Source organism: Rhinatrema bivittatum, chromosome 14, assembly GCF_901001135.1.
Source record: "Rhinatrema bivittatum chromosome 14, aRhiBiv1.1, whole genome shotgun sequence".
Taxonomy (NCBI): domain Eukaryota; kingdom Metazoa; phylum Chordata; class Amphibia; order Gymnophiona; family Rhinatrematidae; genus Rhinatrema; species Rhinatrema bivittatum.
This window is the reverse complement of record NC_042628.1, coordinates 81,720,905-81,746,777: the sequence shown is the minus strand read 5'-3', so window position 1 is coordinate 81,746,777 and position 25,873 is coordinate 81,720,905. Positions and strand designations below refer to the sequence as shown.

Here is a 25,873-nt window from a genome sequence, read left to right as displayed (position 1 = left end):
CACCTTGGAAAAGGCTCTGGGCACCGTGGCCAAACCAAAGGGCAATGCCTGAAACTGGTAATGCTGACCTAATGCCACGAAACACAAATAATGCCAAAGTTTGTGAATTGGAATATGCAAATAAGCCTACGAGAGATCTAGCAAAGTGAAAAACTCTCCCTTCTGTACCGCCATGATCACTGACCTCAAGGTTTTCATCCAGAAATGGTTAACCAGGAGAGCTCAATTGACTTTTTTTAAATTGAATTTTAAACAAAGAATACAAAATGAACAGGCATTAACAATATATAGGTCTTCAGCCATCATACATAACAATGAACCTCTGATTCCTTGTTTCTATACATTCCCCTCCCCCCCCCCCCCCTCAGCTGCATCTTCCTGTTGGGATCAATATTTGAATATTCTGAGATCACATATGTAATTAAAAGAGCATAGATAAGCAAAGCCATCAATCCAACAAACATTCAGTTCTATAAATTCAAGGTCATTTTTTGCTACTGGGGATAAACCATCCATAAAGGATTGCCAAATGGCAAACAAACTACTGTTTAGCAAGAGATTGAGATTTCACAGTTAGATATTCAGAAGTGAGTAGCTGAATCATTCTTTTCTCTCAGTGGGTCAGGGTTGGATGTGTTTTTTCTATCCAAGTCACCAGAATTGTTTTCTTCGCTATCAAACCTTCTTTGTCTAAAACCCATTTTGGGGGTTTATTAATCTGTAGAAAATCATTGCCATAAAGTCTAAGTAGCCAATCTCTTGGACTCCCCAAGAAAGGAATCCTTAAAAGTGATGAGCAACATTTTCCTACCTCCTGCCAGAAAATATAAATCTTAGGGCATTTCCAAAATCCATAAAATAATCACTATGTTCTGCTCTACATTTGGATCAAGTAGGGGATTGACAATGTTTTTCTTTGAAAGCCCTTTCCTGTGAAATGTAGTTTTGCCAAATAAAGTTGTATTGAGTTTCTTTCAATATCTCATTTTCTGTAATTTCTGACATATGTTTAAAATAGTACTGAAGATCTTCACAAGTCAACTTTAACTCTACCCAACTAGACCAACATGTCAGAATTTCTGGATATTCCGTCTCAGCTTCAAGATTTACAAGAAGCTAGTCAAATGAGTGCAAGAAGGTTTCCCTAATTTCCCTCCTCCATTTTATCTCTTTGGCCTAGATGTGGATTTTTAACCATTAAATAAGTAAGTGTCGTAATTACAAATAGGCAAAGAAGTCTTTGTGAGGCAAATTATATTCCCTTTGTAATTCATGGAAACTGTAGATGTTGAGAAGGGTTGTTTTAGTGTGCCCATGGGCCTCAGCCCGACTCCAGACAGATCCAGGACCGAACCGAGGGTTGACGGTGTGTTCCACCATGGCTGACAGTCTTACCCTCTGCCAGGCCTGCAAGCTCCCAAGGCCAACAACAGGATGATGTTGGAATGTGAATGGTCCTCCGACCATTCCGAGCCCTTTCAGACCTGCTGCATGAAACAGCATGGAGCAGCAGGCCTGGCCTGAGGTCGAGGGCAGACGGGCCTTTGCACGAAGACATGACAGCAGGATCGATGCAACGGCATCGCGAACAAAGACTTGACACCAAGGCTGATATAGACGGCATCACGGACGAAGACTTGACACCAAAGCTGATGCGAAGACATCATGGACCAGTGGTTGATGCAACGGCATCCCGGACCAGGGTCGATGCGACGACATCAGGAACAAGACATGATACCAAGAGTGATGCAACGGCATCCAGGACAAGACGAGGAACTGACAAAGTCCAGATGAGACGAGAAGCTGGGCGGAAGGACATTGGCACTGTCTCTCAGGGTGCCCTACTCAGCCCACCCATGGGACTGAGTCGCGGACCACCCTGTCCCACTGCGCGCCCTACACAGCCCGAGGAGGCTAGTCACAGACCACGCTGGGAGCGGGACAAGCGCAGGGAAGGATCCAGTCGAAGCAGAACTCCAACGACGGAGCCAATGTCGTCTGAAGCTCCACCAATGGCTGGCAGGACATGACGGCTCAGGAGCACAGGACACACGTCCACCTGTAGGCTAGTCCAAGCTCGGGCAAGACATCATCCGAGGGACCCCCGGCCTAACAGGTACCAGAAGGTTCAAGAGCGCTGAAGACGAAGACACAGGAGCAGGACATCAAGGAACCTGGAACATCAGGAAACGGAGGATCAAAGCGAGACACCAGGACACCTGGACAGGGACCTCAGGCAACGAAGACATAACTTGACATGGCGTAACAACAAGAACTCCATGGAGAAGACAAAGACGACCCGACGGAGCTCTGGCAGGCAGGAGCCTCCAGTGAAGCAACTCCGATGCAAGGCAAAGACTGACTGATGGAGCAGCCGTTTTATAGGGCTGGTACAGGAAGTCCACTCCCTAGGTGGGGCCAGCCCACTTCCTGTGCCTGGCCCTTTAAATTCAGTGAAGAGGCGCGGCCGCGCGCCTAGAGGAGAGCAGGAAGCAGGGCTGTGCAGGACCACGGACAGTGGCCTGCACAGACGACTCCACATACAGACACAGGGCTGTGCCTGGACGCAGGCCCTGAAGACGGCAGTGGCTCCAGCCGCTGCAGACAGCCTCGAGGGCGGCTCCAGCTGCCAGGAAAGACCAAGGCTTTTGCGGCCTGCAGCCACGAATATCAGGTGAGTGAGCCTGCTCGCGGGGAACCCGCGGGCAGCGGATTCATAACAGTAGATGTCCTTTCAATAAGAAATTGTTTTATAACTGTGAGACCCTTCTTTTGCCATTCTTTAAACACAATACTTTCCATATCTGGTGGAAATTGATGATTCCCACATATTGGCATGTAGGGAGATACATTCCCTCTTTGATCAAAGTATCTACAAAGCATGGACTACTCATGTTTTCACAAATTTATCAACAAATAAGGTGTATGGTCAGTTGGAATCTGTTTCATTTCCAACTGTAAAATAGCCAAAGGTGACCATTCACCAAACCAACTCTGTAAATGCGATAAGGGAAAGAAGAAGGACGTACCTCAAAACCAATCAATAATATGCCTCAACATACACACTAAGTTATAGTGCATTGAGTTAGGACAATTGAGCCCCCATGGGGAATTGGTTTCCTTAATGTTAATAAAGGTAGTCTGGATTTTTTCCCTTTTCATAGACATTTCTTTTTTTTTTTTTTTTTTTTTAATTGTTTATTTATGCTTTTTCAAATAATTGACAATGAGTCACAATATTTCAACGTTACATAACATATCTAGTCCTCTATTCATACATAGATACTATCCCCAATACTATAACTTTTACAAAAAAGAAAAATACATCCTAACCTGGACTCTTACAATTATAAGTATAATATAACTCAGGAATATAAGGAGATCCAAGATGTTAATGGGAGCATCAATAATGTAATTACAAAAAAAAAAAAAAATGTTTCAAGAAATTTTAGGAGAGAATATTATTTTAACTTGCCCATACCACTAAGTTATCGCTGTCTCAGCTTGATAATTATCCAAAAAAGAACGTAAATGTATTGGGTCATAATATATATACTTATTATTATTTATGAACATTAAACATTTGCAGGGATATCTAATAGTGATTTTTGCGCCCAGCTGCCTTGCTTCTTGGCACATCTCCAACATCTGTTTTCTGCGCAGTTGAGTACTTCTTGAAAGATCAGGATATATTCTTATCTTTTCCCCGTAGAAAAGCTTTTCTCTGTTACGTAGGAAGCATTTCAGCACTGAGTCTCGGTCTGATGGAAAGACAAAAGTACACAGTACTGTTCCCCGATACTCTATTTGTTCTGATGTGGATGTTTCCAAAAAAGCAGTCAAATCTGCCCCTAACTCTAAGGGAATAATTCCTAAACTAACACACTCATCCATCCATACCACAAACATATCACAATTCCCATCAACCCCATTATATAAAAACGACAATTATATCACATAAAATTCCCAGTGTGGGCGGTGTTCAGTGTGCTCTCAGGTCTTAGAGATACAACAGTTTTGTCATCCAAATTTAAAACGGCCATACATTCTTCCAGATACATTTACTTGTGAATCAGCAGGAGTGGTTTATGTAATTTTGTGTCCTTGTTCTTTGATTTACATAGGACAAACTATGCGCTCTGTGAAATGTCGTATCATTGAACACAAAAGTAGGATTAAAATGGAAAAAATAAACGCTCCTTTGGTGAAACACTGGTTAGATGTTAATCATGAGATTGATGAATTACGATTCTTTGTCATTAAAAGAATAACGTTACAGCAGGGAGGTGATTTAGCCGCTGTCCTGAGAAGAGCAGAACAAAGATTCATTTTTGATTGGCAGACAAGTGTACCCTATGGACTTAATGGGCCAATTGAATGGCAAGCTTTTCTGTGAGGATTAATGATTGCCACCGGGGGACATGGAGAGTGTGTTGACAGGAGGTAATGATTTAGCCTAATAGTAAATCTCTAGACCAGTTAAGGATTTAATGAGTGACACTATATATGCCTAGGTTTAGGTGTATGGCTTTACTTCATGCCGTTTATACGTGATGACATCAGTTCCGGAGGAAATGTGAGTATGGAGGAGTTTTAAACGTTGTAGTCAGAGATTGTCCTAGCTGCTGGTATTGTATTTATGTCTTTCGCTATATTTTGGTTACAGGGTTGGTCCCTGGAATTAGCGGAAGCAGGTTGGATTGAGAAATGGTTTTCTTATATACTTGAAGATTTGAATGATATATAAAGCTCTGTAATCCGGCAACGGATGTTGCATATCTTAACCAGGAGAGAATTTACAAGCGTTTTTGCACAGGTAGATCCTTTCTATATATATATATTTTTTGGGTGAGCAGTGGATTTTAGGGGTAAGAATTGGTGGATTGTTATTACGATGAATATATGTATTTAATACAGGTCAAATTTGAGCTGACAGTGACGGAAATATCCCTGATGAAGCCCGGATGAAGCGGGCGAAACAAGGACTCCTTGTCGGGCAGGTCCAATGGACGTTGTCACCAGTTTGATAAGAAAAGTATAGTGTGTAATGCGGGAACGTGAGAATATCCAGTTCCAATACACACAGAGTTTTTGGTTGCAGCATTATTTTGATATATTATGAAATGTTATTTAAATTAAATAAGCAAAAGATTGCAAGATATATGTGAAAGTATATTAATAATTAGTGTTGCATATTGGTGCTGGGAATTTTATGTGATATAATTGTCGTTTTTATATAATGGGGTTGATGGGAATTGTGATATGTTTGTGGTATGGATGGATGAGTGTGTTAGTTTAGGAATTATTGTCTAGACAGGATCTATTTTATGTGTTTTCATGAATAAATTGTATTTTTGAATTTATTTATATTCTGTGAATGGGTGAGGTCTCTTTTGTTGATATAAATTACTTGGTAGAAGAGTACCTTAATATAAAATTACCCTCAGTGTATTGTACCTAACTCTAAGGGGGCATTTTGTTCTGCTTGAATACTTTCTGTTACTTTTGATACAAAATATATCTTGGAAACAGGTGGTACTGCTTCATTTGGAATTTGTAAGACTTCCAAAATATATTTCTTAAATTGGTCACGTAGTGATATTAATTTTACCGAAGGGAAATTCAATATCCTCAAGTTTAAGTATTTTTGGGAGTTTTCCAGAGATTCCAGCTTGTTAGATATATTTCCTTCATTTTGTATCATTTTCACTTGAGTTTCTTTAATTTTAATCACATCTATTTCAATCTCTTTAATTTTCTTTTCATGAACTTCCATCAGAGGCTTAAATTCCTTATCTTTTTGTTGAATATTAGTCACTGCCACAGTCAAAGTGGAGATAGCCTTCTCCAAGGCTACTAATGCGTTCCAAACCACGTCCAAAGTTATTTCTTGAGGTTTGGTTAATTTAAAGCTGAGATCTGGGCTTACCTCTTTAACCCGGCAGACCTCCGAGATTTTCTGTATTTCATCTGCCGGTTCCACTCCCCCTTTGATAACGCTCCGAGGCGTGTTTTCGTCCACCGAAGACTGCTCGGTGGGTCTTTGCTGTTCTCCCCGCTCCTCACGAGCGTCGGCACACGCCATCTCTCCGACAGGTCTTAGCCTGGAAACAGCCGTTGCCGCCTGCACTCCTGCTAACCCCTCCGGTCGCCGAGCCCAGGCCTGCTCCAGGTTCCCGTCGTGACCAGGGGGAGGGGGAGTGGTGGGCGCCCCAGGACTCAAAGATGTTGATGGGTCTAATGGCGCCTGGGCGTGCTCCTCGCCCGGCGCCGCAGACCTCCTCTCTGGGGTAGACGTTTTAGTTGCGTTGAGAAAACCCTCGATTTTCAGCTGAAGGGGGTCTGGCGAAACGGCGGCTGCGGACTCCTGCCTCACCCGCCCCTTTCGCTTGGTGTGAGGCATTCTGTTTCTTAAGGTAGGAAAAAAAACAATCCGATCGAGGAGCTCCTTTCAACGCGTCCTCTCCTCAAGGCGCCATCTTGGATCTCGGGTTAGACATTTCTTAATATTTGTATCTCCTTTAAGTCTTTTTTAGTTAACCAAACAGACAACATCATTATATAGCCATTTGGGAATTTCCATCATTTTCAATAAATGGCTCCTACCCGTTAGGGACAAAGGAAGATTAGGTCAACGGTTTACATTTTTACTCATGCTCTGGATTAAAGGGGACACATTTACTTAGTAGTTAAGATTAGTATCCCCAGGATTTTGATACCCAAATATTTCATTTCCATTTATACCCATCTCAGTGCGAATTTATTCAACCATTGAATTTTCAAGTCGCCACTCACTTCTAAAGCTTCGGACTTCTCACAATTAATCTTTAACTCTGCCAACTTTCCAAAATTTAATTGATATTCCAGGACTTTTGGCAGGGAAAACTACCAGATTAGTCAAAAAAATTAAAACGTCATCTGCAAAAGCTGTAATTTTTTTTTTTTTTTTTTTTAGAATTTAAGATTTTATTAGAAAACACAACCACATACAACTTCAAGCAAAACAGTACAGAAATCCACTCCATTAGATACAAACCTGTCACCCCTCCCCTACATATTTCCAACTCAAAAAGTTTGGCAACGTCAGAGGACTAAAAACAGGTCACATTGCATAACTAGAATTGTAAGAACTGTGCACGCTTCCATTATGTTTTTCTTTTCCCCCTTACCCCTTCTCTCCCCCTTCAATGGAACAATGGCACATCCTGCTTAACCCGCATTCCATCAGATTAGCTCTACTTTTGCCATAGCAGTGCCATAATTTCTCAAATTTAGAAAGCTATTTTCACTTAATTGTGGTTAGCCTTTTTAAATAAAAATCTTAGCCAACCTCTTTGAATAGATAGAACCAAAGGTTTTCTCCAATAGTATGCAATTTCTCCTCGAATAACCAATATTATTTGATGAGATAGTAAGACAACCTCTGAGTCTCGGTCTGAATAAGTTATATTTAAAAGAAAAAACAAGGGATCTTTAGAAATATCGTCCCCCAGTATATCACTCATCAGCTTTACGTCATCCCAGAATATAGCAATCATAGGACATTCCCACCACAAATGTAAAAAGCTGCCTAACATACTGCAGTTCCACCAACAAGACTCATCCATGGTTGAATACAAAAAAGCTGAGATTTTAAAAAGACATGCCTTTGACCTCTAGGCCTGTAACTAATCTATTGCCTCAATTTTCCATAACAAGGGATCAATAGAGACTAAATATAATAAGGGGGAAAGGGGACAGCCTTGTCGTACCCCCTCTATTGATTCTTTATGGGTAGAAATCCCTTGTGTGTCGGGGAAGACTATAGTGATAGGGGTATACTACCGTCCACCTGGTCAAGATGATGAGACAGACAGTGAAATGCTAAGAGAAATTAGGGAAGCTAACCAAATTGGTAGTGCAGTAATAATGGGAGACTTCAATTACCCCAATATTGACCGGGTAAATGTATCATCGGGAAACGCTAGAGAGATAACGTTCCTGGATGGAATAAATGATAGCTTTATGGAGCAATTGGTTCAGGAACCAACGAGAGAGGGAGCAATTTTAGATCTAATTCTCAGTGGAGCACAGGACTTGGTGAGAGAGGTAACGGTGGTGGGGCCGCTTGGCAATAGTGATAATAATATGATCAAATTTGATTTAATGACTGGAAGAGGAACAGTGTGCAAATCCAAGGCTCTCATGCTAAACTTTCAAAAGGGAAACTTTGATAAGATGAGAAAAATTGTTAGAAAAAAAACTGAAAGAAGCAGCTACAAAAGTAAAAAATGTCCAAGAGGTGTGATCATTGTTAAAAAATACCATTCTAGAAGCACAGTCCAGATGTATTCCACACACTAAGAAAGGTGGAAAGAAGTCAAAATGGCATGGTTAAAAGGGGAGGTGAAAGAAGCTATTTTAGCCAAAAGATCTAGATTCAAAAATTGGAAGAAGGATCCAACAGAAGAAAATAGGATAAAGCATAAACGTTGACAAGTTAAATGTAAGACATTGATAAGACAGGCTAAGAGAGAATCTGAAAAGAAGTTGGCTGTAGAGGCAAAAACTCACAGTAAAAACTTTTTAAAATATATCCAAAGCAGAAAGCCTGTGAGGGAGTCAGTTGGACCGTTAGATAATCGAGGGGTTAAAGGGGCACTAGAGAAGATAAGGCCATCGCAGAAAGATTAAATGATTTCTTTGCTTCGGTGTTTACTGAAGAGGATGTTGGGGAGGTACCCGTAATGGAGAAGGTTTTCATGGGTAATGATTCAGATGGACTGAATCAAATCACGGTGAACCTAGAAGATGTGGTAGGCCTGATTGACAAACTGAAGCGTAGTAAATCACCTGGACCGGATGGTATACACCCCAGAGTTCTGAAGGAACTAAAAATGAAATTTCAGACCTATTAGTAAAAATTTGTAACCTATCATTAAAATCATCCATTGTACCTGAAGACTGGAGGATAGCAAATGTAACCCCAATATTTAAAAAGGGCTCCAGGGGTGATATGGGAAACTACAGACTGGTTAGCCTGACTGCAGTACCAGGAAAAATAGTGGAAAGTGTTCTAAACATTAAAATCACAGAACATATAGAAAGATATGGTTTAATGGAACAAAGCATGGCTTTACCCAGGGCAAGTCTTGCCTCACAAATCTGCTTCACGTTTTTGAAGGAGTTAATAAACATGTGGATAAAGGTGAACCGGTAGATGTAGTATACTTGGATTTTCAGAAGGCGTTTGGGTACTTAGTTTTTGGGTACTTGCCAGGTTCTTATGGCCTGGATTGGCCACTGTTGGAAATAGAATGCTGGGCTTGATGGACCCTTGGTCTGACCCAGTATGGCATTTTCTTATATTCTTATGACAAAGTTCCTCATGAGAGGCTTCTAGGAAAAGTAAAAAGTCATGGGATAGGTGGCGATGTCCTTTCATGGATTGCAAACTGGCTAAAAGACAGGAAACAGAGAGTAGGATTAAATGGACAATTTTCTCAGTGGAAGGGAGTGGACAGTGGAGTGCCTCAGGGATCTGTATTGGGACCTTTACTGTTCAATATATTTATAAATGATCTGGAAAGAAATACGACGAGTGAGATAATCAAATTTGCAGATGACACAAAATTGTTCAGAGTAGTTAAATCACAAGCAGATTGTGATAAATTGCAGGAAGACCTTGTGAGACTGGAAAATTGGGCATCCAAATGGCAGATGAAATTTAATGTGGATAAGTGCAAGGTGATGCATATAGGGAAAAATAACCCATGCTATAATTACACAATGTTGGGTTCCATATTAGGTGCTACAACCCAAGAAAGAGATCTAGGTGTCATAGTGGATAACACATTGAAATCGTCGATTCAGTGTGCTGCGGCAGTCAAAAAAGCAAACATAATGTTGGGAATTATTAGAAAGTGAATGGTGAATAAAATGGAAAATGTCATAATGCCTCTGTATCGCTCCATGGTGAGACCGCACCTTGAATACTGTGTACAATTCTGGTCGCCGCATCTCAAAAAAGATATAATTGCGATGGAGAAGGTACAGAGAAGGGCTACCAAAATGATAAGGGGAATGGAACAGCTCCCCTATGAGGAAAGACTAAAGAGGTTAGGACTTTTCAGCTTGGAGTAGAGACGGCTGAGGGGGGATATGATAGAGGTGTTTAAAATCATGAGAGGTCTAGAACGGGTAGATGTGAATCGGTTATTTACTCTTTCGGATAGTAGAAAGACTAGGGGGCACTCCATGAAGTTAGCATGTGGCACATTTAAAACGAATTGGAGAAAGTTCTTTTTTACTCAACGCACAATTAAACTCTGGAATTTGTTGCCAGAGGATGTGGTTAGTGCAGTTAGTATAGCTGTGTTTAATAAAGGATTGGATAAGTTCTTAGAGGAGAAGTCCATTACCTGCTATTAAGTTCACTTAGAGAATAGCCACTGCCATTAGCAATGGTAACATGGAATAGACTTAGTTTTTGGGTACTTGCCAGGTTCTTATGGCTTAGATTGGCCACTGTTGAAAACAGGATGCTGGGTTTGATGGACCCCAGTATGGCATTTTCTTATGTTCTTATGAGATGATCTGTCTCTGTTCGCCAAAATGTGAGACAACGGGTTATCATACAACAAGGAAATACCCTTGATAATGTTTCCTTAGAAAGGAAATTTATGTAGTGCAGAGAACATACATGACCATGATACCCAGTGATACCCAGTCAAAGGCTTTTTCAGAGTCAAATACAATGGCCATAGCTGGGATATCTTTAGATTTACAATAGGCCACAGCAGTAGTTTCTAACGATATGAGTGCCTGTGGGCCTCCCCTTTAGGAAACCCACTTGGTAGGAAGAGATAATAGAAGGGAACATAAGACTCAATCTACCCTCCAAAATCTTAGAATAAATCTTTAAATTACAATTTAGTAAGGAGATGGCCTATAGGAAGCAGGAAAAACAGGATCTTTACCTGGTTTGGCCAAAAAACTTTGTTATAAACTTTGTTAAAAATTGTAGGGAATGTTCCCTTATGTAATGCATCTGCATAAAAATTACCCATAGGACTTACTATGTACTCTTTCCGTATTTTATAGTAATCACATGAAAAGACATTGGGCCCCAGTGCCTTATTCTGTTTACTCATACCTATCACATTCAGTATCGCAAAAGTTTGAATGGGCCTATTAAGAAATGCCAGCTGAGTTTATGAAATTTTTGGAATGTGGATGTTCTGGAAGAACTTTTCTTCATCTACTAAACCCCCATTAGTATCATCTGTATAGAGAGACTCATAAAATAATCTCAATGTCTCGCAAATATCCTCTTTGTGGCTCACGTACCATGGGGTGTTACGAGTTTTTCTATGTATGTGCTTTCCTTCCATGCCCTAACAGCATTTGCTAGTAATTTACTGGCTTTGTTGCCATGTCTAAAGAAACTGTGATCTGAATATTAGAGTAGTTTTTGCGCTCTTTGTTGTAAGTTAGCATTCAAACTGCCTAAAATACTACAATAATCAGTTTTAGATGTTTTAGTAAGATGTTTTATCATATTTTCTTTGGCAATTTTCAATTTTTTCTCTAATTGAAGGATATTATTCAACCAGGTGTATCTCCCTTTCAAATATGAAATTATTTCGTCTCTTAAAACATGTTATTTTATGTTATTATTAGTTTATGAAATTTTGTTAGCCGGTGTGAAGGTATGTACCAACACCGGTATAGAAAAAACTAATTAATAAATAAATTAAAACAACCTTGCTTGTTTCACAAAATAAATCAGGGTTGAGATATGTTCAGCATTAAAAGTAGCGTATTCTCTAAATTTATTCTGCAGGGACAGTTGAAACTCTTTATCCTTTCTAAGAAAAGATGGGAATTTCCAAATTGCCTCACCCCCTTCCTTTTCTGTTATCCCCCAAGCTATCCAAATCAGAGCATGATCTGATACACTTATGCTTCCAATCTTTGCAGACTTTATGCTTGAAAACATCTCTTGTGCCCCCAAAATCCTTGAGAATGAGGTATGCTCTCTAGAGACATGAGTAAAATCTTTTACCACTGGGTTCAAAACCCTCCAAAAGACAAGATGTTGCAGGCTATAACAAAAAAGCAATGCTTTTTGTTTCCATGGAACCTGTCCAAAATGTTGGGGTTGGTGATCTATATGTGGATCATGCACACAGTTAAAATCCCGTTATAAAATTAACCAACCCTTCAGGTTTATGATTAAGTTCACAATTTTTTCAAAGAAGGCATGATCATAATCATTAAGCCATATAGATTACAAATAGTGATGACCTTACCTTGTAGTTTACCAATGAGAAATATGTACCTACCCTCTGAGTCTACGACTTCTGTTCCCACCTGAAAGGTGGAGAAGTATAGACACTCCTGCTTTTTTTTTTTGCTCCCAACGTTGGCGAATAATGGCAAGCACCCACCCAATCTCTTTTAAATTTTTTACTTTCAGATTCAGAAGGGTGGGTTTCCTGAATTAATGCAATGTCTGCTTTATTCCTTCTAAGCTCTTGCAAGATCTTAGTTCTCTTAATTGGCAATCCTAAACCGTTCACATTAAGTGACATCAGGCAGATAGAATCACCTGTTTCTGAAGTTTATAAAAGTTGGAAATATTTGATAAGATTCCCAACCACTGCATGTCAACCAGCCTTGACCCACAATTCTATTTTGGAATTTTCTAAATGGACTTGCCTCCCAGAGCCTTCTAACATTTTCTTTGAATCTTTCACCCTGTTTTCCTTTCCTTATTTCCTTCAACTGTTTTGATCCCCTGTTCAAATATTTTCCTTATCTCCCTTTCTTTAACTCCCCCCCCCCCCCCCCCATTCTAACCCTCTCCAGTGTTCCTTCCAATGGAGCATGAAGTCACGTTAACATGTGGACAGGCACAATCTCCTGAGATAACATAGAAGCTGCAATAAAACAATATTCTTTTGAAACCATATGTTTACACCGATATCTGTTCTTAAGTAACTCATACACATACTATTTGTACCTAGTATAATCTCCAATACTTTCAAGAGATCAGAATGTGAAATTGCTATAACCAAAACGTTTCTGCAACCCTCCAATTTTCTTTAATTACATTCACATAAAAACATAAAAAGAAAAGCAAGAAAGAAAAGCGAGAACACTAAAGCCATTCCCGAGGCTGTCTGCAAAGTCCCTTGATGAGCGGCAGGGCCAGTTTTCAAACTTTTCCGCATGGCTTCAATGTACCCACTGGATCGTCTCTGGGATGGCCCCTGAACTTCCAATTGGTCTTGCCTGTAGTTGCAGATATTATGTAGAGTTGCTAACTCACCTTTCATTTGGGACCATTTTCGGCACGGCCCGATCATGAACCACAGTGAATCGCAGACATTTGATAAAAGCAGATGCTAATGAAACCTCCATTGAATAAGACAGACAAAACCAAGTAACCACCCTGGTATTGGAAGGCATGGACCAGATGTTCTAGAGTGAGGCCGCTAAAATCCAAAGATTTGTGCTATTAGGGAAAGTCCCCTCCTCCCTCCGAAAATTCATGTCAGAAACCACCTTTGTTTCCGCTTGCAGGGTTGGCCTTGTTAGTGGCACAGCTCAGAAATAGATGTATTGGAACAACTTTATATAGTCCATTTATCAGACAACAAAATTTAATGCTGGGATCCACTCACTGCCCCCACCTAAGGCAATTTAGCCACAAATGTTTTGGCTGATGTTAGATCATCGAAAGCGTGAATTTTCCCAAAGTGCCAAATCAGAAGCTTGGCCGGAAACTGAAATGTTAGGAATTATTAGGAAGGGAATGGTTAATAAAATGAAAAATATCATAATGCCTCTGTATTGCTCCATGGTGAAACCGCACCGAATACTGTGTACAATTCTGGTCGCCACATCTCAAAAAAGATATAGTTGCGATGAGGAAGGTACAGAGAAGGGCAACAAAAATGATAAAGGGGATGGAACAGCTCCCCTATGAGGAAAAGCTGAAGAGGTTAGGCCTGTTCAGCTTGGAGAAGATGTATTTTAATGTGATAGTGTGGTGTGGGATATGATAGTATGTTTGGTATGTATGGAAGTATGATGTGAGTATTTTAATGTGGGTATTTACAGCAGCACATAGTGTTATTTGTTATAAAATGTATTTTTTATATTATGGTGAAATAAAATTATATACATAATATTTGTTTGGCATTAGAATGTGCTGAGTTCCTCTGGTTCAGTAGTAATTCAGCTTGGAGAAGAGACAGCTGAGGGGGGATATGATAGAGGTCTTTAAGATCAAGAGAGGTCTTGAACAAGTAGATGTGAATAGGTTATTTTCACTTTCGGATAATAGGACTAGGGGGCATTCCATGAAGTAAGAAAGTAGCACATTTAAGACTAATCGGAGAAAATTCTTTTTCACTCAATGCACAATTAACCACTGGAATTTGTTGCCAGAGGATGTCGTTAGTGCACTTAGGGGCGGATTTTCAGAGCCCTGCTCGCGTAAATCCGCCCAAAACCGGGCGGATTTACGCGAGCAGGGCCCTGCGCGCCGGGAAGCCTATTTTACATAGGCCTCCCGGCGCGCGCAGAGCCCTGGGACTCGCGTAAGTCCCGGGGTTCTCGGAGGGGGGCGTGTCGGGGGCGTGTCGGGGGGCGGGCCCGGTCGTCGCGGCGTTTCGGGGGCGTGTTGGCAGCATTTTGGGGGCGGGTACGGGGCGTGGCTACGGCCCGGGGGCGTGGCCGCGCCCTCCGTACCCGCCCCCAGGTCGCGGCCCGGCGCGCAGGAGTCCCGCTCGCGCGCGGGGATTTACGCCTCCCTCTGGGAGGCGTAAATCCCCCGACAAAGGTAGGATGGGGGTTTAGACAGGGCCGGGCGGGTGGGTTAGGTATGGGAAGGGAGGGGAAGGTGAGGGGAGGGCAAAGGAAAGTTCCCTTCTAGGCCGCTCCGATTTCGGAGCGGCCTAGGAGGGAACGGGGGTAGGCTGCGCGGCTCGGCGCGCGCAGGCTATACGAAATCGATAGCCTTGCGCGCGCCGATCCAGGATTTTAGCCGATACGCGCGACTACGCACGTATCTACTAAAATCCAGCGTACTTTTGTTTGCGCCTGGAGCGCAAACAAAAGTAGGCTATTCGCGCTCGTCTGAAAATCTACCCCTTAGTGTAGCTGGGTTCAAAAAAGGTATGGATAAAGTTCTTGAAGGAGAAGTCCATTAACGGCTATTTATCAAGTTGACTTAGGGAATAGCCACTGCTATTAATTGCATCAGTAGCATGGGATCTTCTTAGTGTTTGGGTAATTGCCAGGTTCTTGTGGCCTGATTTGGCCTTTGTTGGAAACAGGATGCTGGGCTTGATGGACCCTTGGTCTGACCCAGCATGGCAATTTCTTATGTCTTATGATTTGTATTTTGGCCAGCATTGAACAGAGGATTAAATTCTTTGCAATGTTGAGAAACTTATCGAGTAATCTTGAAAGATGCAAATCTGCTTTTCTTGATAAATCAGCTCCCATCTTTTATGGTAAGCCTGCATTATTTGCTGTTTGTGTGCCTAATTTAGAACTTTAGCAATTACAATGCGTGGACAATTTTCTCCAACTCTTTTAATGACCAGATGATGTGCTCTCTCAATTTTCATTATCCCCACAATTTCTGGTAATTCCAGAGCCTCAGGTAACCATTTCTTTATAAAGCCGTCCAAATTCCGATCTTCAATACTTTCCAGCAGCCTACCAATCTTATATTGCTCCTTCTAGACCTATTTTCTAGGTCTTTGAGTTGGTCTTCTTGAGATTCCCACTTTTTCTTTTCCTAATTCTGAGATTTTAAAAATAAGGTGGGTTGAGTCATTTTCCAGCAGCGATACTCTCCCTTAACCATCTCAATTCTTGGGCTTAAATCAGCAATTGTATTTAAGTTATCTAATTTGCTCTGAGATATTAGTCAACCTTCCATCTAAGGGTTGTCCGATACGAAGCTTTATTTGGATGGAGATGTATTCTTTATATATTGTGCCCGACTCAGGCCGAGTTTTGCCCACAACCAGGGCTGCCTCAGGGGCTAAAACACAAATAACAAATATAACTCAACAATACAGGACATACAAAAACAATTTAAAATCATAATTAAATATGTATACAAATATAATGGTAACATATAAAATGAAATAACTTTTTGGGAACTCATACAGCTACAACACAAAATAGGAAAGCATGAATCAGGGGACAACAGAGGTGGCGTGATATATGATTTTACCAATGTGCTCAGGGTCCCCCGAGAACGGATGCAACGAATTTGGGTCCCGACGAATACGAATACCGAATGGGACGAATCTGTCCCTGCTGCAAATCCCTAATATTTAGGTTCTTTAATCTCTCCTCATAAGTCATTTTATGAAGACCATCCACCTTTTTGGTCGCCCTTCTCTGGATCGCCTCCATCCTGTCTCTGTCCCTTCGGAGATACGGTCTCCATAACTGAGCACAGTACTCCAGGTAGGGCCTCACCAAGGCCCTGCACAAGGGGATCATCACTTCCTTTCTCTTACTCGATATTCCTCTCTCTATGCAGCCCAGCATTCTTCTGGCTTTAGCTATCGCCTTGTCACATTGTTTCACCGACTTCAGATCGGTAGACACTATCACCCCAAGGTCTCTCTCCTGCTCCTGTATTCGATGGGGGGGGGGGGGGAGGGGTGAAGGACTGATGTGCTCCATGCACATCAGTCCTTCACCCCCCCCATCGAATACAGTTCTTTCAGATTTCAACACCCCATATGCATGACTCTGCACTTCTTAGCATTGAATCTCAGCTGCCATATTTTCAACCACTCTTCCAGCTTCCTTATATCCCCCGTCTCATTCTCTCCACTCCTTCCAGCATGTCCACTCTGTTATGGATCTTAGTATCATCTGCAAAAAGACAAACCTTACCTTCTATCCCCTCCGCAATGTCGCTCACAAAGTTATTGAACAGGACCAGTCCCAACACCGATCCTTGGGGCACTCCCCTTAACACCGCTCTCTCTTCAGAGTAAGTTCCATTTACCGTCACACATTGTCTTCTGTCCATCAACCAGTTTGCAATCCAGGCCACCACCTCGGCATACACTCTTAAGCTTCTCATTTTACTCACCAGCCTTCTGTGAGGGACTGTATCAAAAGCTTTGCTGAAATCTAAGTTGATGACATCGCGTGCTCTTCCTCTATCTAATTCCCTAGTCACCCAATCAAAAAAGTCAATCAGATTTGTCTGACAGGATCTTCCCCTGGTGAATCCATGCTGCCTCTGGTCCAGCAATTCTCCCGACTTTAGATGGTTCACTATTCTTTCTTTCAGCAGCAACTCCATTAATTTTCCCACTACCGAGGTTTGGCTAACCGGCCAGTAGTTTCCAGCCTCCTCTCTGCTCCCACTCTTGTGAAGCGGGACCACCGTCACTCTTCTCCAATCACTCGGCACCACTCCCGTTTCTAGGGATCTATTGAATAGGTTGCACAGCAGACCCGCCAGCACATCTCTGAGCTCCCTCAGTATCCTGGGATGAACCTCATCAGGCCCCATGGCTTTGTCCACTTTTAGTTTTCCTAGCTCTTCCCATACATTCTCTTCTGTAAATGGAGTTACATCTACTCCACCCCCTCCAGTTTCTTGTTAACTACTGATGGTCCTTCTCCAGGGTCCTCTTTAGTGAACACCGAACTGAAGTATTAATTTAATATTTCTGCCATTTCTTCATCTTTCTCCACACATTGATCCTTTTACCCTTTCAATTTCACTATACCACTTGAAACTTTTCTCCTTTCTCTGATGTATCTGAAAAATGTTTTGTCACCTCGCTTTACCAATCCTTTCTTCCGCTTGACTTTTTGCTGTCTTGATTATTTTCTTCGTCTTCCACTTTTACAACAACCCTAATTTTCAATGTGGACTTACACACACAAGTACACTTCAGAAATTAATAGGTATGCATTTACTTTAACACACCAGAGGCCTGCATGTTTAATTCTGCTAGAAATATTTATGCACATACTTCTGAAATATATATACATTATTTTCCTACCCCAACCCACCCTCCTTTTACATACAAGCTGTATCCATAACTTTATACATCCCTGGCAGAATTTGTAAGATGTGTGGCATTTTAAGAAAACATAGTGATCAGAAAAAACATGTTATTTTTAATATGTTTCAAATTAAACTATTATGTATTGCAGAATTGCATAATCATTAAACAAACTATAGCAATAAAGGAAATAAAATAGTGCTGTTCAAAAGTTTGTATATCCTTGAATGTTTGGCTGATAATATACTCTCAAGTTGACACACACAGGTTGAGATGGCAATGAAGAGTAGGTACTAGGTATCCACTAGAGATGTGAATCGGAACTGGAATCGGTTCGGATTCCGGTTCCGATTCACATCATGTTTTTTTTTTCGTCAGCCCGATCGCGGTTTTGTTTATCGGCTGCACCCGAGCCGATAAACAAAATACCCACCCTGACCCTTTAAAACTAATCCCTTAGCTTCCCCCACCCTCCCGACCCCCACAAAAACATTTTACAGGTAGCTGGTGGTCCAGTGGGGGTCCCGGGAGTGATCTCCTGCTCCCGGGCCGTTGACAGGGGCCGCCCAATGGCACCAGTAGTCACTGTGATGGCAAAGGCTATCGGCGCCATTTTGAATACCGGCAGCTGACAGCCCGAATGCAGGAGATCGCTCCAGGACCCCCGCTGGACCACCAGGGACTCTTGGCAAGTCTTGGGGGGGTCAGGAGGGTGGGGGTTTATTCGTTAGTGATATGTTGTATTCGTGGGGGTTCGCCATTTTGGCTCATGTGGGAAATTCTATTGAGAATGTCAAGAAACAAATGAATCTTTGTTTGCATACCATCTCTAATTGGTTTAAGGAAAATAAATTCATTCTCAATTCTGTAAACAATAAACACAAGTAGATGGATCAGTGTAAAACAGGATTTTATTGAAGCTTGCCCGACTCTGGCCAAGTTTCGCTCAAAGAGCTGCCTCAGGGGCTACTATAAACAAATAAAAACACACACATACATGTAAACTTTCAAACCACTTCAATTGGCTTAAAACATCGCGTAGCAAAATCTGAAGGGATTGAAACAGCTGGCTTTTTTAGAAAAATATTTTGATCAAGTACTTTTAAAAACAAGGTTTTAAAAGTATCGGTATTGCATACCCACTTGCCGCTCAGCATAGGTTAACGTTGTATTCGTGGGGGTTCGCCATTTTGGCTCATGTGGGAAATTCTATTGAGAATGTCAAGAAACAATTGAATCTTTGTTTGCATTCCATCTCCAATTGGTTTAAGGAAAATAAATTAGTTCTCAATTCTGTAAAGACAGCAATGTTGAGAATTGGTAATGGGTTAATTCCAGATGGAATTGGTTTGAATGGCATAGAGTTGGCCCCAAAAGGTCAGGTTAAATCATTAGGTGTGAATATTGATTCAGAATTTTCTTTGGAAAATCATAATACAGGTGGCTTGTAATTCTTATTCTAGGTTAAAAATTCTAAGACAATTGAAACCATATTTGAGTTATACAGTACTTAGATCAGTGACTTTTGCCTTGGTGCTTTCCCACCTAGATTATTGCAATGCAATATTTCTACGATTACAAGGGAAAGTTATTCGTTAACTTCAATTAATTGAAAATAATGCAGCTCGAATTGTATTAGGAAAATCTCGCAGAATTTCAGCTAAACCGTTAATTTATGTATGTAAACCGTTGTGATTGTATCTAACTTAACAATGGTATAGAAAAGATTTTAAATAAATAAATAAATACATACATAAAATACATAAATACTACTGGAATTACATTAGCTGCCAATAGTGGAAAGGTGCAAATTTAAAAATTTGGTGTTGGCCTATAAATAATAAATGATATTGGTTTGCCTTCCTTAAAAAATGCCTTGACTTGGCAAGTATCTAATAGAAATCTTCATTCATCGAAAGACCAAACAGCTTCCCCTCAGTGAAAAAATGTAAACATTTGCGTTTGGCAATTAGATCATTCTCTAAATCTATTCCGAGTTTATGGAATAGTCTTCCAATAAATATTAGAGAAGAAACTAATTTATGTAAAATTTCAAAAAATGTTGAAAACCTGGTTCATGTCAGCCATGTAATGATGATTCTATTTGGCTTGACTCAGTAATATTAGAGTTAATTACCATAGGCAGTATTAAAAGTCACACTGAAAGTATTCAGGGTATGATTATTTTGAATTGCTCTTTTTTGTTTTTAATGAATATGTGTTTTAAATTTTAAACTGTAATCAATGTTATATTTTATTTGTAAACTTTGTTTATTTTGTAAATCGCTTTGGGCAATAAATATTTATTGGTAAAGCGTTTAATAAATGGTGATAAATAAATGAACAAATATTAAATGTGTGACTTCTGTTTTAAATGTATTCAGTTTTAAACGAATATGAGATAGCCAAATGTTCAAAGATTTTATACAAAGACTGACCAAGGATATGTTTTTTTCCCAAGAAACATTGTAAGGAATGAAGAATTGTATATTGTCAGCATAAATTCTAAAATCCTATCCCAGACCTTAGAGAAGATACATATTGAAAAGTAAAGCAGAAATTTGTTGAGGACAATTTGACAGATAAATGAAACTTTTATATACGGTACCTGATTCTAAATTTCTGAGTATAATAGAATTATTCAAAGTATGAAAGGCTGCCGATCTATCTAATAATATCTCTCACACACCTCCACCACAACTCTGTCCCTATCTCCACATGGGGTGAAGAGAGAGGGACAGTGCCCCCCAGCCATACACACACACCCTCCTCACACCCCCTTCCACCCACATCATGTATATGACTCCTAGACCCCTTCTTCACTCTACCCCCCAAATCAAGCAGGGGCACAGCAAACATTTATAAATCATCCAATAATCAAAACTCAAAAGCACAGCATTAAGATTTCTGCATGAACAAAATGAAATAAAACCTTTATTTTCATTTTATTTATGCAGACATTTGAGTGTAGATTTGTTTATTGTATGTTTTATAAATGTTTACTCTTTATATAATTATTAATTGGTGTTTAGACAGTTTTAACATTAATTTGGTTTATATATGTATTTAATGTGGATTTTCATTTCTTGGGCTATTTCCTCTGGGTTGTGCTGTAGGCTTCCAGAAATGTATGTACACAAGGGTATATCCATATACTATGTATGTGTGTGTGCGAACGCAATTTGTATTGCACAAATGTACATGATTTTCAGGCACACATGCAATTAACTTTTACCTTGGCACTGGACCGCCAGGACCCGTCTACTTGGGCACTTGCTGGAAAGGAGAAAAGGCAGACTAAAGTAATTGAGCAGTGAAAAATAAAGGATTCATACTTTCCACAAAATTCCTGGGCGCAATACTTGAATAAAGTTTGAGGACTAAAAGCAGCAGGGCAGGCTCTCCCACACCACAGTACTGGCACATGCAGCCTGAAACATGTGACAGATACATACTGAGGCCAGACTGGAGTCCTCCTAAAAATACAGCAAATAAATTCTCCATTCAAATTCGAAATAGCTCTCTTAAATTCCAAGTGACTACAAATTGGTTTAATCTATGCACCCCCAAAGCCTACTAGAACTTAATGTCTCTCCACTAATTGAGTTTTTCGTTACTAACCTAAAAACTGAAATTCCTACCATCATACTCTGTGACTTTAACTTACATGTCGATAAGGACCCATTATCTCACAACTGTGACGCATTCTTAAACTCAATGTCAGCATTAGGTTTTCATCACACACTAGACTTATTCATAAACTCTTATCTCAACACCACTCTCAGTCCTACTATTTCCCCAATCCCATGGTCTAATCATAAATGAATTACCTGTGATATAAATATCCAATACATAACTGTAACACCCCCAGCAACCAAGACCAGAATTGAATACAGGAAACTTTGTCAACTAGATATCCTAACTGATCATCTCTCAAAAGCTCTGAATGACCTAGACACATCAAACAGTGATAACGCAATCAATTCATGGTTCTCTAACAAAAAAAAAAAAGTAGCTGATAATTGCTGCCCACTTATTAAAAAAGACATTTCCATTAACAAAAACACCACACCCCATGGTACAACAATGAATTAAGGATATTTAAAACACTGAGAAAAGCTGAGAGACATTGGAGAGCTTCTCCTTCCACCGAAACACTAACTACAAATCTCTATTACATAAATACAACGAAGCCACCAATAAAGCAAAAAAAGAATTCTATTCTAACAAAATAAATAAATTTCAATATAACCCTAGAGCTCTATTCTCATACGTAAAAGACCTGACCAGTCCTATTGAAACTCCCACAACAAACAACTCTTCTAATTGTGATAAAATTGCTCGATATTTTAAAGAAAAAACTTTAAACATAATAAAAAACATAGCTCCTGTGAACTCTAACCAAATTGTACTACCAAACAATCCTAAGGTCCATTTAACCTCCTTTGACACAGTTTCATCTTTTGAGGTCGAAGGTATAATTAAAAAAAATGAACCCAGCTGCTCACCCAATTGACCATATCCCAACTAAACTATTAAAAACAATCACCAATATAGTATCTAAACCTATTGCCAATATAATTAACTTGTCCATAACCGAAGCTAATGTCCCACTCACTTTAAAATCAGCATTAGTAAAACCAATCACAATAAAACCACTAGCAAACTCATATGATCTCTCAAACTTAAGACCCATAAATAATTTACCTTGTATATCAAAATTTCTGGAGAAAGTAATTAATCAACTAACAGATTATCTGGAAAAACATAGTACCCTGTACCCAGCATAACACGGATTTAGAAATTATTTTAGTACAGAGACCCTTTTAACTTCACTACAAGATATCATCCTAACAGTAACCGATAACAGCCAGTCTTACTTACTGATCTTACTGGACATCTCGGCAGCCTTTGATACAGTTAACCATAATATCCTCCTTGATAGACTAAATGAAATAGGCATTAAAGACTTAGCGCTCAAATGGTTTAGCTCTTACCTACCAAATAGAACCTTCAAAGTAAAATTTCTTGATAAAGAGTCACATCCTATCGATCTCAGTTTCGGAGTGCCCCAAGGATCCTCTCTATCCTCTACACTATTTAATATCGATATGCTCCCTTTATGCAGAATTCTATCAGGCCTCGGTCTAACACATTTTATCTATGCTGATGATGTTCAAAATTTTAATACCGATCCAAAAGTCCATTGACCAAACTCTAAAGCTCTGGGATATATACCAATCCACCATTGAAAAGGTATTAACCCAAATGAATCTTTCCCTAAATACTAAAAAAACTGAAATCCTATACATCGCCCCTAAATTAAGCAAGACAAAAGAGCTTGAAATTCAAAAAGCAGCCAAAAACTACCCCATCTCCCTAGAAGTACGAGATCTAGGGATTCTTATAGATTGTGAATTCTCCATGAAATCCTGCGTTAAAAAAATCATAAGCAATGGTTTCTTCAAATTAAACATACTCAAAAGATTAAAACCTCTCCTGTTCCCAAAAGACTTTAGAACTGTCTTACAGGCACTTGTCTTATCAAGATTAGACTACTGTAACTCACTATTCTTAGGCCTTCCCGCAAATATAACAAGACCATTGCAACTTCTGCAGAACTCTGCAGCTAGAATCTTGACAGGTACTAGAAGATCCAAACATATCACCCCAATATTAAAAGAACTTCATTGGCTGCCAGTCAAATACAGGGCCCAGCATAAAATCTTATCACTAATACACAAAACCCTCTACAATGAAAAAACTGAATGGCTAACCTCTTCACTTCACTTCCACACCCCCTCAAGAACCACCAGATCATCTGGGATGCTACCAATTCCTTCCCCCAAAATTGCCCACCTAAATAATGTAAGAGAAAGATCTATCTCTATTGCTGGACCCCTTCTATGGAACTCCATCCCGCAGGAATTACGACTAGAAGCCGACATCAAATTATTTAAAAAGGGGATTCAAACTTGGCTTTTTAAACAAGCCTACCAAGAGCTGTTAGCATAATTATCTTACACTTCTGATTTAATACCAAGGTAATGTATATTTTTATTTTTATTATACTATCTCTACCCTAACTATACTACCTCTCTGTTTAAATTTTGATTATTTAGCATACTATTTAGTTTGCTATGTTAATTATATTATGAAATAATGTATTTACTTCTTTCTTCTTTGGAAATGCAAATAATTTTAACTGATTAATTGCTAACTACTGTAAACTGATTTGATATGCTTTCATGAAAAGTCAGTATATAAAAATTATTACATAATAAATAAATAATCCTTTGGCACTTCCATTGCTTAAGGGTCACTGCTGCCCATGGTTAAGAACATAAGTTGCTATACTGGGTCAGATTGAGGGTCCAACAAGCCCAGCATCCTGTTTCCAACAGTGGCCAAACCAAGTTACAAATACCTGGCAAGTACCCATACATTAAGCATATCAAATGCTACTAATGTCAGTAATAGCAGTGGCTCTACCCTAAGTAAACTTGATTAATAGCAGTTAATGGACTTCTCCTCCAGGAACTTATCCAAACCTTTTTTTAAACCCAGCTACACTAACTGCATTAACCACATCCTCTGGCAACAAATTCCAGAGCTTGTGTGTTGAGGGAAAGAATTTCCTCCCATTTATTTTAAATGTGCTGCATGCTAACTTCATCGAGTACCCCCTAGCCCTATTATCCAAAAGAGTAAATATCCGATTCACATTTACCTATTCTAGACCTCTCATGTTCTTAAAGACCTCTATCATATCACCCCTCAGCCATCTCTTCTCCAAGCTAAAAAGTCGTAACCTCTTTAGTCTTTCCTCATAGGGGAGCTGTTCCATCTCCTTTATCATTTTGGTCGCCCTTCTCTGTACCTTCTCCATTGCAACTATATCTTTTTGAGACCAGAATTTTACACAATACTCAAGTTGTGGTCTCACCATGAAGTGATACAAAGGCATTAAGACATTTTCCATTTTATTTACCATTCCCTTCCTAATAATTCCTAACATTATTTGCTTTTTTGGCTGCCGCAGCACACTGAGCCAATGATTTAAATGTATTATCCACTATGACGCCTAGATCTTTTTCCTGGGTGGTAGCTCCTAATATGGAACCTAACACTGTGTAACTACAGCAAGGGTTATTTTTCCCTATATGCATCACATTGCACTTATCTACATTAAATTTCTTCTGTCATTTGGATGCCCAATCTTCCAGTCTCGCACTTTATCACATCCGCATGATTTAGCTACTTTAAATAAATTTTGTATCTGCAAATTTGATTACCTTATCCATCATGGCCCTTTTCATATCATTTATAAATATATTAAAAAGCACTAGTCCAAGTATAGATCCCTGAGGCATTCTACTGTTTACCTTTTTCCACTGAGAAAGTTGACCATTTAATCCTACTCTGTTGCTTGTTTTTTTAAACAATTTGTAATCCACAAAAGAACATCGCCTCTTATCCCATGACCTTTTAGTTTTCTTAGAAGCCTTTCTGAAAATCCAAGTACCACATCTATTGGTTCACTTTTATCCACATTAACCCCCTCAAAAAAATGAAGCAGATTTGTTAGGCAAGACTTCCCTTGGGTAAAGCCATGCTGACTTTGTTCCATTAAACCATGTCTTTCTATATGCTCTATGATTTTAATCTGGAGAATAGTTTCCACTATTTTCCCGGCACTGAAATCAGACTCACTTGTCTATAGTTTCCTGGATCACCCCTGGAGCCCTTTTTAAATATTGGGGTTACATTGGACACCCTCCATTCTTCAGGTACATTGGATGATTTTAATGATAGGTTAC

At 39.8% G+C, this 25,873-nt stretch overlaps 1 protein-coding gene across 1 annotated transcript in view; it reads right to left on the bottom strand.

Annotated features, from left to right (window-relative positions):
• Window positions 1-25,873, bottom strand: part of HPN (hepsin) — a 133,040-nt gene that overhangs the window by 27,029 nt on the left and 80,138 nt on the right. The window contains exon 8 of the mRNA XM_029576764.1: window positions 21,289-21,329. Within this exon, the coding sequence (XP_029432624.1) occupies window positions 21,289-21,329 (41 nt within the window). The remainder of the gene's footprint in view (window positions 1-21,288; window positions 21,330-25,873) is intronic.